Raw genomic sequence first — 13,861 nt, forward strand, 5'->3', positions numbered from 1 at the left:
GGCCGAAATATAGCCCCACTTAATTTTAAGACTGATTGAGTAGCCGAGACTACCTTAAGCGCATCGTGATTCGGACCAACTTTCGCTTGATTTGCCGGAACTTGGGGGATATTTTCCAGTCCCAGGGACTCTAAAGTAACTGGTGATGGGCTTGGTTTTCAGTGAAATGGACAGAGGAAAAATATTTGAGCGCTCGATTTCGAGCGTCTAGGTCGAAATATAGCCCCACTTCATTTGAAGACTGATAGAGTAGGCGAGACCGCCTTACGCGCATTGTGATTTTGACCAACTTTGGCTCGATTTGCCGGAGCTTGGGGGATATTTTCCAGTCCGAGGGACTCTAAAGTAACTAGTGATAGCCTTGGTTTTCAGTGAAATGGACAGAGGAAAAATATTTGAACGTTCGGTTTTGAGCTTCTGGGGCGAAATATAGCCCCACTTTATTTTAAGACTTATAGAGTAGCCGAGACCGCCTTACGCGCATCGTGATTTTGACCAACTGTGGCTCGATTTGCCGGAACTTGGGGGATATTTTCCAGTCTCGGGGACTCGAAACTAACTGGTGATTGCCTTAGTTTTCAGTGAAATGGCCACAGGAAAGATATTTGAAGGCTCGGTTTCGACCTTCTAGGCCGAAATATAGCCCCACTTCATTTTAAGACTGATAGAGTAGCCGAGATTGCCTTACGCGGATCGTGATTTTGACCAACTGTGGCTCGATTTGCCGGAACTTGGGGGATATTTTCCAGTCTCGGGGACTCGAAACTAACTGGTGATTGCCTTAGTTTTCAGTGAAATGGCCACAGGAAAGATATTTGAAGGCTCGGTTTCGACCTTCTAGGCCGAAATATAGCCCCACTTCATTTTAAGACTGATAGAGTAGCCGAGATTGCCTTACGCGGATCGTGATTTTGACCAATTTTGGCTCGATTTGCCGGAACTTGGGGGATATTTTCCAGTCCCAGGGACTCTAAACTTACTGTTGATGGCCTTGATTTTCAGTGAAATGGACAGAGGAAAAATATTTGAACGCTTGGTTTCGAGCTTGTCATTTGGCTCGATTTGCCGGAATTTGGGGGATATTTTCCAGTCTCAGGGACTCGAAACTAACTGGTGATTGCCTTAGTTTTCAGTGAAATGGACACAGGAAAGATATTTGAAGGCTCGGTTTCGACCTTCTAGGCCGAAATATAGCCCCACTTCATTTTAAGACTGATAGAGTAGCCGAGATTTCCTTACGCGGATCGTGATTTTGACCAATTTTGGCTCGATTTGCCGGAACTTGGGGGATATTTTCCAGTCCCAGGAACTCTAAACTAACTGGTGATGGCCTTGATTTTCAGTGAAATGGACAGAGGAAAAATATTTGAACGCTTGGTTTCGAGCTTGTAATTTGGCTCGATTTGCCGGAATTTGGGGGATATTTTCCAGTCTCAGGGACTCGAAACTAACTGGTGATTGCCTTAGTTTTCAGTGAAATGGACACAGGAAAGATATTTGAAGGCTCGGTTTCGAGTTTCTAGGCCGAAATATAGCCCCACTTTATCTTGTCGAAGGTTTAATTTCATATTTCACTGCTAGATGGTATGGTCATCAATCTCGTTCCCGGGATTCTGTTCCTCTCTCGAGGTAGAGAGAGGAACCGGGAACGAGTTAGATTTACGGTTGCCTCAAGATACGATAAGCAACGCAGTTATGCCGTTCCGAATTTTTCTAAATAATAAAACTACTCCCCTGATTAGATTCGAGTTAGTTCACAACTCATAGTTTATAGAGGGAAACGGTTATGAAGCCCGGGAAACATCAAAGGAGCAAACAAAGATGCCGAAATTTATGTTGAAAGGTGCACGACCTTTTGTTTTGCTTTCATACACTATGCATGAGTTACGTAACCAAAACGTTTGTATTGGTTAGTTCCTCAGTACAGAGTAAACAACTATTGTGTTTTGTGCACGGTCAAGGCCAAAAAAGCGAACAAAAGCCAACAACAAAGAAATTTGTCGGGTTTGGTAACCATTCCCTTCTATTAACTATGCAAAACTTTAGCCCCAAGTCCTTTAGGCCTCTAGGAATTCTTCCTCTACCAAAGGATCAAACTGCTGAACGATAAAGCGCCAAATCGTGCCTCCAGACAAGATGCGGCCTCCCCATGGCCAGACAATCTCTCCTCTCGTCATGAAGTGTCTTCCACCATCAAACCAGTAAAGATTCTCTGTCAACTCAGCAGATTTCTTCATGGTATCGTAGGTGTCTTGACCATGAGAGAACTCATTGAAAGTTTTGTCTTGGATGTTAACACTCTCTAGAGTGCTTGACAGAGCAAACTCGATGATTCTTGCATTTCTTGTTGGTGGTTCATCTTCGGAGCCGAGGATTCCATTCAGGTAGATAATGAGGTATCCACCGATGGAGAATCTACAAGCTAGATAAGCATTCTTCCAGCAAGATGAACGAGGCTCGATGTCCTGGACGAACTCCAGGTTACTTTTGCTCACCCCAACACTGCCTGAAACAATCTTCATGGGAAAATCAGTCTCGTTGATGAACTGTACCATATGTGACATCTTTGTGTTTATGACATTAGCGACCATTGCAGTGGGTCCCCCTGTCTTCGTTTCCGAATTTGACTTCTTAGTGTATACCACAGTAGCGGCCATTTCACTGGTTCCTTCGGTCTTCTGTTCCGAACTTGACGTCTTTGTGTACACCACATTAGCCATCATTTCAGGGAGTTCTTCTGTCTTGGGGTTACGGCGGACGCGATTTCCAGGATGGATTTGATGCCCGTCTAATCTTATCTTCACCGACTGGCGTGACACTTTCTTCGCAGCAAGTTCCACTGTGGCCAAATCCTGCATTTCTTGCAAATCTAAGCTGCCTCTGACTTCTTCTACCAGACTCTTACCACGCACATTCCTGCTTAAAACGACGATCTTTGTCAGTTTTCCACCCTCATACGGAAGTCCTCCAAGAAATGTCAAGTATCTCACCTCAGACAAGAAAGAAAGCTTTTTTTTGGCATCCTCTCTTTGACAGATCATTTTTCGATCCACGGCGTCTTCAACTTTTTTATACTCGCTTCCCAGCTCTGCAAATTTTCCTTTAGGTGCCATAAGAAGGGCCATGAAACAGCAATAAGCCTCACAATAAGTGACCACAGCTCTCACGAAATCGGCCACGTCAGGGTCTTTTGTCAGGTTATCTTCGTACTTAAAAGGCAGCGGTGACTCGAATCTGCTGGACAGTTCACCCATGAATTGAACATAATCATTCCACAAGTTGGGGTCGTCCAGTTTCTCTCCAAGTTTCATCGCTTGCAGTTGGGATTTCTGATCTGATACACGGCGTCTGAGCCCATCGTATTTCTGGTCCTGTAGCCTTTTGTTGAAGTGAAGCAGTTCATCATGCACAGCTTTTGCCAGCTGGTCCACCACACTTGGCTGCTGTGGTTCGCTTTCTGTGAGAAGTGTGCCAATGATGCTACAGACTGCTTCAGTGACTAGGCCATAAGGTTCACCGAAAAGCTCTCCAACGGTTGAGATGAAGTCTAAAACAGCTCTCGTTGTTTCCAGGGAATCTTCACTATTGAAATTTTCTATGTCATTTGTGGTAGCTATGAGAACTTTTCTCACATTTTCAATAGATATCAGCTCTTCCTCGTGTTCTTCTTTCTTCTGCTGCTGCTTTTTCACCCAGTTGCTTATGGCATCGAGCTCGTCGTAAAAACTGAGTTTCGTTGAGGACTGACGTGAATCAGAAAAGTCTTTCAACTTCAAACGCAAGGAGTTCATCGCGAGTTCCATAGTGAAAACGCTTTGATGATAGTTACTTTGACTCTCGGCCATTGGTATCTAAATGAGCAAGTGAATTGGAATTACGAATTATCATTCGTCATGGGGTATTGGTGCACTGTACTTTGCGAGTCGGTCAGTGTGGACTGCAGACTGCATACCGGGGGTAAAAGGCACAATACAGTCTTTTTAGTATATATCGTGTTATTTCCGTTATTGAGTGTTCATCTCAAACAGGGTTCTTCGGGCTATTGGAGTGAAAGTCTGCACTCGGGTTAGCTTGAATAACGATCCGTTAAGCCCGTTTCCCGGGCTCTCAATGATGGAAACAGTAACATGAGTCAGTTAAAAAGTCTGCAGTCTGAATTTTACCCTCAGTCTGAATTGTACCTCCGGTCTGCGGTCTGCAGTCTTCGATTTACACTAACCAAATGGCGAGTTTAAAATACAAGTTGTTAAAACTGTGACATGAAATAACCTCCAGCAGGGAAAGAAGGGTTAACATACTTAAAAAACTCGGGTGATAATTATACCGGGGTTTAAGTTTATTAACCCCCATTTTCGGTGGATGCTAAGATATCATGATCAATCACGGTCAGTGTAAAAGGAAGGCTACGGACTGCGCACTACGGACCGGGGGTAAAATGCAGACCGCAGACGTAAACAGGCTAACTGGAACGTCATCAGTCAGGTTAACCGGAGCGATTGAACTCAGGCCCCGGGGATTCAGACTTACCGGAGCTTTATTCAGGCTAACCAGAGCGATATTCAGGCCCCGGGGATTTACACTAACCGGAGCGTTATTCTGGCTGGCTTACTGGAGCGATATTCTGGCTAACCAGAGTAATATTCAGGCTAACTGGAGTGATATTCAGGATAACCGGAGCGATATTCAGGATAACCAGAGCGATATTCAGGATAACCGGAGCGATATTCAAAATAACCGGAGTGATATTTAGGATAACCGGAGCGATATTCAGGATAACCGGAGCGATATTCGGGATAACCGGAGCGATATTCAGAATAACCGGAGTGATATTCAGGATAAGCGGAGCGATATTCAGGATAACCAGAGTGATATTCAGGCTGTTAAACCGGAGTGCATGCTTTCACTACGATTAACCTAACCCTGTTTAAGATTAGCACTCGGTAATGGAAACAATAGGATGTAGATTTGAAAAGTCTACAATCTGCAGTCTGAATTCTTTCCCAATGGTCTGCAGTCTGCAGTCAACGTTATACACTGACCGTGATCGATCATCCCTCTATTCTGATTTTAGAAATGTCCTATTCTTCGCAGAGGAGCGGAAGCAGGTAAAACGCGTACTGCTTTAATTAGATCAACATAATTTTCAGACAATTGCGTTACTGCATGGGCTACCGTGGTTAAATAAAGTTACTTACTTACTTACTTACTATACATTCGAGGAAGTCACTTACCTTGTATATATTTGTACATTCGTAGCAAACACACTAACTTGACTGACTGTTTTAGTCTACAACAATGGTCAAGTTTCATTCATCCTCAACAAGCCGCCCTCTCTTATCAAGGCACGTGAACCTTCCAGGAATGTGTTGAAAATGACTTGATTGGTTGATCGATCGTTTGCGGTTTAATTAAGTCTAAATACTTGTTAATTGTTGAACTCAACGCTTTGCGTTTTATCGGTCGCGCTGACAAATATTTGGAGAGTTGGCCGTCGAGGCCAAAATCATAATTTGTTACACTTTGTGAGTGAGATTCAGATTTACAATTTTGAAGTTCAAAGGCCTGATTAACGGAGGTAATCAGCATTTTACCTCGACAAAATTATTCCGCGAGCGGTTGTGCCATTGAAAGATAATTTACTGTCTGACTGTCTCATTGAATGATCACAATTTCCTTTGTCTACGGGTGGCACGTTAGCTCCGGGCTGACTGAAATAGTTTTTATGGGCGGATAATTTATGCAAGGAGCACGATTATCAACCGTAACACACAGACGCTTTCTGCGATTTTTTCTGTTAGAGAGGGTGGCTGTCACACAGGCTATATTAACAACACAAGTTTACAAATCACAACTGCTTCTAGCTTGAATTTCAGCCGCCTCCTCCGCTCATTAAGTCACTAGGGGAGAGAGACGTCTGAAAGCACTGGGTGATAATGCTGTCCGGTGACGTCACTAGTCAAATGTGGTAATTAATGCAATTTTATTTTAGGCCTTCATTTATACAGGGGTTATCAATCACACGCGACCTTCAGCGCAAAAGCGTCTAGACAAAACCTAAGTTTTGGTGGACGTCAATCATCTCCGCCTCCTTACCGACTATATACAAAATTTACAAGAAAACTGCAGCGGTCCACTCGTATCAGAACGCATATTTTCTCGTCGAAAATTGTTACCACCGGCTTCCCGAATTAAGTTCGACGCAAGTACGCCGTCTGAACCAGCCGTCGCTCCAAAGTCGCTCTTAAGTCGAACTTAATCAAGTTTGGTTCGGCACATCAGTGGAGCGGCGTTTGGATCGGGCCTTAGCGAGCGGAGGAGGCGGCTGAATTTCAAGATAAACTGCATCCGGGTACCACACAAAACCCCTCTCTTTATCACCAGGCTCACTGGGATCTTTGGCCAGCGGGGTCCCTTGTTCATAACTCATGTAAGCAGTATCAAAAGTGTCACCTATACCTTAGCAACGAGGAGGCGGAGGAGCTGAACCGTTGAATTTTGTTTTTTTCCACAGAAAGCGTTTGTGTTTCTATATTTCCATCCCTGTGTTGCTAATGATGAGTGAAACTGCTATCATATTCTTCACTTGGAGAAGCTTATTTTTGAGAAATATCCAACATGGATGAAGGAAATCCAACATGGCCGGCCTTGCTCCATTTGGTCGAGACGATCAACCTTTGCTTGATGTGAAAATTGTCGGGGGAAAACGAGTTGAAATCGAAGTTGATAAATATGGAAATCCCTTGAATCAGGCGAAGAGAACTGATCATCCAGGAACGAATTTCCAAACTCAGCAGCACGGAGGAAATTCTTCAGTTTTGTCGAGTACAAGTTCAGCAAAATCTTCAGCTGCATTTATTCCTCCATGGGTCAGCAGAGGTGATACACCTCCGAGAAAGCTTTTAAAATCGCTGGAAAATCCTGATGATGGAAGTAATAACGCCGCAGAAGGATTACGGAGGTTTTCTTCGCCGAGTTCTCCCGCAGTTTTACCACCTATTAGAAATAAGCTTACCTCGAGTGTTGATGTTGAAGAGAAGACCAAATCTCTGGCTTCGAGACTAAATGCAGTTCTCGGGGGGTTTGACACGTTGAGGTTGAAAGATGCCTATCTCAGCTTTGCTGGCTTTGACTCGACTTTATCAGGCTTTGTTGCTGCCGAGCAAATCGAGAGAGAATTTTTTAGGCTGCAAATTCCAGTCAGAGGGGAACTTTTGAATGAAGTGTTGTCTATGTTCATGTCAGCTCACAGACCTAACTGGGTAAATTATGAACAACTTTTGAAGTTTTTGAGCAACACTGTCCAACCAGTTGTCATGAGAGAGTTTCATATCCCACAACTTGATTTATCATCAAACCCAGGTGACAGACTGCAGCAGAAGTTATCAAAGAAGTCCTCGAGGGATAATAACTTGCCATTGAAGCCAAATCAGGTATCACCAAGAGCTGATGACTCACAAAAAGGTCGCCAGAGCTCAATAGCAGTGAAAAAAGCTTTTCAGGACAAACAAGATACTGCCATTTTGTTACAAGTGGAGCAAATCCTTAAAGAAGTTGATAATGCACAGCAACATATTCACATTTTAAGAAGAGCTTTGGAGGAACAGGATGTGGAAAAAGCAGAATTTATATCCTCACAAAAGGTATCAAACTTTTTAATGATTTCTATGCTTATAATTATACAAACTGGTGATATAATTTTTTTAATCATATCTATAACAAAATTCTTGATCCTGTTGGTTCTTGTCATGCCTATTTGTCATGTAATTGGTGCATGATCATGTGGGCATCCAATTACAGGTATCCAATTTGAACATTTTGTGATTGGAAACCTGTAATTGGATACTTACACCATTTGCAAGTCAATTATGCATACTTTAATGGCTTCCTTTTCAATGTTTCCTACAGTTTTTAAAACTTTTGGAAAGCACTGCTGACTTAAAATGCTCAAAAGTTCTTAAAAAGATTTTTTTTAATTTTGAAATTTGTTGTAGATAAAAGTAATTAGTAATTGGACCTCATGTCGTATAATTTATAATAGTAATTGGACAGGGTGGAGTACAATTCAGGGAGTAATTGCGCAAGTAATTTCAAAATCGGATGGGCGCAAAGCGCAAGGCTGATTTGAAATTTGAACCCCCTTCTCTTACATGTGTATATTCTGTATCTGCTCCAGGAGACTTGAACAATTTTTGACTCAGAGACAAGTGAAACAGAGAAAATTGAGACTCCAAGATTCATCACAAAGGATTCTGAGATTTCAACATTAGAAGACACCTAAGATTTTCTAGGACTATTCACCACCCTTAGTGAATGGTGGCAGCGTAATAATGGACATGACTATAAGTTGCAAGCTAATTTTTGTCTAAAAATATATTTTGTACAATGTATTTTGGATCCTGAGGAAATTGAGTTCTTGAATGAGTATTTTTTATTTTCCTTGAAAAGTACTTCTAAACCAAAGTCAGATTACTGTTTAAAGCTTATTATGTAAATCCTTCTTTTAGAGCTATACATGCAATCAATGGTTAAGCCTTTTAGTTAAAACAGAGCATATTTCCAATACCTGTTTGGTAACAAGTTTGACAGGTTTTGTCCTTCTTGTTTTTCAGTTAAAAACACTGTGTTTACGACATCACATTCCTTTTAACAACTCCTTGTTAGATAAGATCATCAACCGACTTGACACATACAACTCTGGAAAAGTGAGGTAACTGAGGGTTTTTAGGATGCTTTATGACTGTGTTACATGTAAACTGGACAGTTAACTTGACCCTGCTTTGCTGTCAATCATTTTAAAATTCTATTTGTTTTGTAAAACTGAGTATGTCCTTGTAAAGTTACTTACTCTAGAAGTTAAATTTGAATTGCACTGTATTAGAGGGTGAAAAAATAAAACCAGTTTCCTGATAGTTTTTCTTTTAAAAAAAACCTTGCCATCCAATTATGTCTGTTTTCTGAACTATAAGTCTGTGTACCAAATGGCCACAGTTACATAGCCCTCTGCATACACTCTTCCCTTTGCATGAATTGTTTGCCTTTAATGATAGGCTTTGTTGACCAATGAGCATGCCAAGTAACTGGATAATTGTTCATCTTGTTTTTTATCTTAGTTGTTGGCATCCATCAAATTTGTCATTGTTCCTTTTTTGGAGATGTATATCATGAGTGTAACTGGGGAGAAGGGTCTAAATGGGCTGCTCTTTCACATCACCCCTTCTTTTTTGTTCAGAAGAACCTGATATTCAGGTTACAGTTACAAAGCCCTCTGCCCACATCCCTCCCTCTGCAGTGGTACAGTTACATTGGACATAGTAACATGACCGCACCCCTTAGCAAAATGCTGACCATTTATATGTTTTCTTAGTTGGTTGAAATTCATCACATTTGTTGAGTGGGCCTTGTCTCTTCCTTTGCCAAACATTACTTCAATAACAAAATAATAATCATTTGCTATTTTTCTCAGTTGGCTGGAATTCATCTCATTTGTTGAGCGAGCCTTGCCACTTCCCTCACAGAGCAGTGCTTCAAGTCCCAGTCTGAGTAGAGATGGTGGTGGTCGTGGTCTAGAAACTCCTCCTTCCAGACCAGTTTGGGAAACAAGGCAGCCCCTAAAAGGTGTCAGTAGAGAGGGAAGACGTATGTCCCCAGTGAGCACAATGGATCAAAGAGATGCATTTGAGGAACAACAGAGATATTTAGGTAAATAGACTGTTAAAGCTTTTATCTCCACGGACTGATGTAGTTGCATTATAAACCGCTGCAGTGCTTATGCAGATGCAACAGGTTCAAATCCTGGTGAAGACCCAAAATATTGTTTTGAACGTAATTTGCAATTGCTTAAATTGCAATGGTTCAAACCAGGGCTCGAACCTGGACGACTTAATCCGGAGTCCAGGGCACTGAAAAATGCAAAGCTAAACTTCCATCTCTGCCAGCCCACATTATGATCCCAAAGTCTTCTTAACTTCCATAGCCTGCATAGCTTGTACAAAATTGGGGCGAGAACAAGAAATCAACGGAGTAGGAGGTGTGGGCCTCCGTGTCCCTCTCCATTGATTTTTTGCTCTTGCAGGGTTCCCACAGGTCATGGAAAACCTGGAAAGTCATGGAATTTATTATTTCAATTTCCAGGCCTAGAAAGTCATGGAATTTTAAAGCGGGTCATGGAAAGTCATGGGAAAGTAATATGCTTTCTGAGAATAAAAAGGCAAAAAGACAAAAAATGAAAGAACAATGAGTCTGAAACAGGCTTTAATTTCAGTTCAAATAGACACAAACATCCATTTTTCCATTATAATGCTTCAAAATACATTAAATAAGTGATTGTTTTGATACTTCTGTGAGAGTAGCTGCCTAACTTTGGTCATGGAAAACTCAGAAAAGTCATGGAAAAGGTCATGGAAATTCATGGAATTTTGAAAGCTGAAAAAATGAGTAAGAACCCTGTCTTGCCCCAATTTTTGTGCAACCAGCAGGCTAGAAACTGTGAGCAGGAACACTTGCTGGGTATGCTATAGCTTCCTTTTAAGATTCTGTTGGTCACTCTCTCTTTTATTTCACTAATCTGATCTTCTGTTATTATTGTAGTAAATCGTTTGGAGGAACAGGAGAGGGTCAATCAACAGCATAAAGATTCTTATCGTCAGAAATCACTTCCGAAGCATCTTAAATCTGATGGGAGAGGTGGCAATGATTATGTCATGTCACAAGAAACTGAAGAAGAAACACGACAACTAAAGGAAAGGCGCGAGGAGTTATTAAGAAGACAACAAGAGTTGATCGAGCAAAAACGGCAGATCCAGAGGGAACAAGAAGAAATTAGCCATTTTATACAAAACCAGAAGGAGAAGTTGTATGGTGGAGACAGAGATTACGATCCCCCGCATTATATTGAGGAGGAGAGTAAGGTTGAGCGGTTCATGAAGCTGGCAAATGCTTTGTATGTCTGCGATCAGGATCAGTCAGGTGGGTAATGGCCTGGGGGTACTCCCATATATATATGCTCTATGGGTATGTGCCACTGTGAAGGGTATGGTTTTCAGCCAGTTTAGTCTGGGTTAGGGTATAGAAATCAGACAATTTTGGTCTGGGATAGGGTATAATTTTTTAAGGAAAGTGGCCAATGTATAAATTATTTGATCCAGAACAGGGTTCTTTACCTGCGGTTCTATAATAGAAATTGAAACTGGGAAGTGAGATATTCACATAAACAGAATTATTACAACCCACTATCATGATATCACAACAAACTGGAAAACTACAATTTCAGCTTTTCCTCGCAGTTCAATCTTGTACTGTAATGAGCTTCGATCTCAGATGTTCTTTTCCAGCTCTGGTCAATAAAAAGGTTTAGTATCCCATCATTTTAATTTTTGTATTCAATGTGACCTGGTTATTTCAAACTCTGCTACATGTATTTCAAACTGTTTTTCTTTTTTGGTAAGAGTACTCTGATGACTGGCTTTTTGAAAGAAAAGAAACAGTTTATTTGTTTTTACTTGTCTGGGCAAGTTGCAAGATTTTTTTCAAGCCATTCCCAGCTTGCCAAACATGAAACAAAGGGAAACAAGTTAATTAAATTTGATGTTGACTCACCTGTTAAACCAAGAGCAGGCCCTCTTTTGCTGTCCTGTTGTTGAGCCCTGACACAACAACTGCTTGAGTTGGTTATTTTTCTTTCCTTCACAAGTCTTTATTTCATTTGTTTTTGATTGGCAGGTCTTATAGAGGCTGACATGGCCCGTCGTCTGTTGAATAACTATAACTTAGTAAATCAACTTGACTTCTCAGCGGAGTTGATTGAAAACACCATAAGAAGCTGTTCAACAATAGACAACAAAGTTAGTGTAGATGATGTAATAGATGAACTTAAAGGTCATCTTTAAAAGGTATTCAAGCGTGCTCTTGGGTGTGGTGTACGAGTAGGCTGGGTTAATCACAGAGGCGTAGACTACGAGTAGTCCCTCTTTCGCTTAGTCCGTCGTGCGAGACGCGAAAGAAAACCGCGAGAAAAAAATGGCCGCGCGAAATCCTGGAGGCGAGGAGCACGCTCCTAGCCCCAGGATTTCGCCCGGCCATTTTTTTCTCGCGGTTTTCTTTCGCGTCACGCACGACGGACTAAGCGAAAGAGGGACTACTCGTAGTCTAAGAAGCTATAAACAATCGTTTTATCTTTAAAAGAGGGTCTGTATGAGTGTCTGGAATATCAGTTATCAGTTGAAATCACAGCTCTTTTCTCAGCTATCAGTGTATTTTTCAAAATCTCAAATCTCCGTTACCGTAGACTGCCCTTATAAGCCCTGGGCTTATACATCATAAGCCCTGAGCTTATACGACGTCGTAAGAGGTTTTAGGGGATGGGCTTATAAACGGAGGGGCTATATCCGGCGGGCTTATACACGAAATAAAAAGACCGTTTCAAAATGAGCTACAGCAGTGTTGATGGAAATAGTTTTTTTAAAAATATATACTGGTTTTTATTTAAGCTTAAAAACGTCATAAATCAAATTCAATTCATTTTAAACAAGAAGGGAGCTTATATTTGGGGGGCGGGGAGGGGGGAGGGATGGCTAACAATATTTCAACCCCCACGAGAATTACGCGCGAATCTAAGACCTTGATTGATATCATTTGCAGTAATGGATCGGAAGTGATATTTTGTCTACAGGTAGACGGTCCTCTAACTAGGGGGGCTTATAAGACGTAGTTTACGGTTTGAAGAACGCTTTATTTCTCGGCTGGTAGTTGCATTTTTGATAGTGTTTATGAGGTAAACCTCATCCGGACCCTCTTACAAACATTCGCTATTCCCCTATTACGTGTCGTCATTTGATCATATAAGGTCAAGAGAACACCAAAAGCATGAACTTTTTGTATGTATTCACTAGTGAAATGTAATTCAAAAGTGCAGCTCTTCAGTGTAAAGACAGATTCCTTCAAGGTATACACCTTTTAATGTGCTCGGCTCCCCACGACATCACTGCGTCGTTAGGTTATGTGGCATGCGTAGCGAGCGTTTGAACGCCTTTTGACCGCGCAAAAATTGCGGCTAGACCAAAAAAATGGGCGAAACGGGACTCGATTTTTTGGTCCCGCTCCAATTTTTCGCGCGGTCAGAATGTTACACAGGCTAAGCTGAGAGGGTCAGTAAATGAAGTCAGTCAATCAAAACGTTCTTCAATCAGAAAGTTATGCAATAAATCTCTTGTCAACCGAGCTAAACTGCGATCAGGTTTTTTTCTTCGCTTCCGCCGTTGCGAAGAAAAAACTTTGCCTGACTTCAGCTGTAATGGCTCGGGACTATACTGGAAGAATGTCGGCACATGAAGTTTTTTGTATGGAACTCGCTTATCTCGAACCAAAGAAAAGAAAAGTCTGTCTGTATGTTTTTGATTGTCTCATTGGAAATGTATGCACGCCTTTTAAGAACTATTTTACCGGGGTAAGTCACAATGTCAACACAAGAAATAGATTTTCCTCGATCGAACTGCCGAAAATGAACTTGGAGTTTGGCCGTCAGAGTTTTTCGTTTTTAGGGGCTTCAATTTTTAACAGTTTACCGGCGGACATAAGAACTCTGAACTCTAGGCTTTTATTTAGGCAAAAGGCCAACGAACATTTTTATTTGTAATTTTTAATCGTGAGTTTTTATATGTTTCCCAATGTACTAGTTTTGCCTTTTTAACCTTTTACCTTTTTTAAATTTTTAAATTTTTAAATCTTACAGGACCCCTTTGATAACAGTACTTTATAGTACTGATGGGTTAATCCTGTCTAAAGATTCGTTATTATTTATTTATTATTAATTTCAAGAACCCTTGATGTAGAGACCTGGGACTGATACTCGACCAGCACGGCCCTC

The 13,861-nt window shown here is 41.4% G+C and overlaps 2 protein-coding genes across 2 annotated transcripts; one reads left to right on the forward strand and one right to left on the reverse strand.

Moving 5' to 3' along the window:
• Positions 1 to 861: 861 nt before the first annotated feature.
• LOC145467940 (uncharacterized) lies at positions 862 to 5,309 on the reverse strand. The gene is made up of 2 exons (XM_081451581.1): positions 5,232 to 5,309; positions 862 to 3,851 (listed from the first exon to the last, which is right to left on the reverse strand). The coding sequence occupies exon 2, from the start codon at positions 3,843 to 3,845 to the stop codon at positions 2,058 to 2,060; it is 1,788 nt and encodes a 595-aa protein (XP_081307707.1). The 5' UTR covers positions 3,846 to 3,851; positions 5,232 to 5,309; the 3' UTR covers positions 862 to 2,057.
• A 441-nt stretch (positions 5,310 to 5,750) lies between these two features.
• Positions 5,751 to 11,995, forward strand: LOC145468366 (uncharacterized). Its single transcript, XM_081452064.1, has 5 exons — positions 5,751 to 7,640; positions 8,610 to 8,707; positions 9,464 to 9,699; positions 10,588 to 10,965; positions 11,719 to 11,995. Exons 1-5 carry the CDS (start codon positions 6,636 to 6,638, stop codon positions 11,883 to 11,885), a joined length of 1,884 nt encoding a protein of 627 aa, XP_081308190.1. The 5' UTR covers positions 5,751 to 6,635; the 3' UTR covers positions 11,886 to 11,995.
• The last annotated feature ends 1,866 nt before the right edge of the window (positions 11,996 to 13,861 follow it).

The sequence above is a fragment of the Orbicella franksi genome, chromosome 14 (genome assembly GCF_964199315.1).
Source record: "Orbicella franksi chromosome 14, jaOrbFran1.1, whole genome shotgun sequence".
In the NCBI taxonomy this organism is placed as follows: Eukaryota; Metazoa; Cnidaria; class Anthozoa; order Scleractinia; family Merulinidae; genus Orbicella; species Orbicella franksi.

Bases quoted from the DNA above. Each gene is read 5' to 3' on its own strand.
- LOC145467940 (XM_081451581.1), bottom strand. From the start codon at position 3,845: ATGGCCGAGAGTCAAAGTAACTATCATCAAAGCGTTTTCACTATGGAA.
- LOC145468366 (XM_081452064.1), top strand. From the start codon at position 6,636: ATGGCCGGCCTTGCTCCATTTGGTCGAGACGATCAACCTTTGCTTGAT. The intron at 8,708-9,463 runs GTAACTGAGGGT...TATTTTTCTCAG, and splicing joins TACAACTCTGGAAAAGTGAG to TTGGCTGGAATTCATCTCAT. The intron at 9,700-10,587 runs GTAAATAGACTG...TTATTATTGTAG, and splicing joins GGAACAACAGAGATATTTAG to TAAATCGTTTGGAGGAACAG.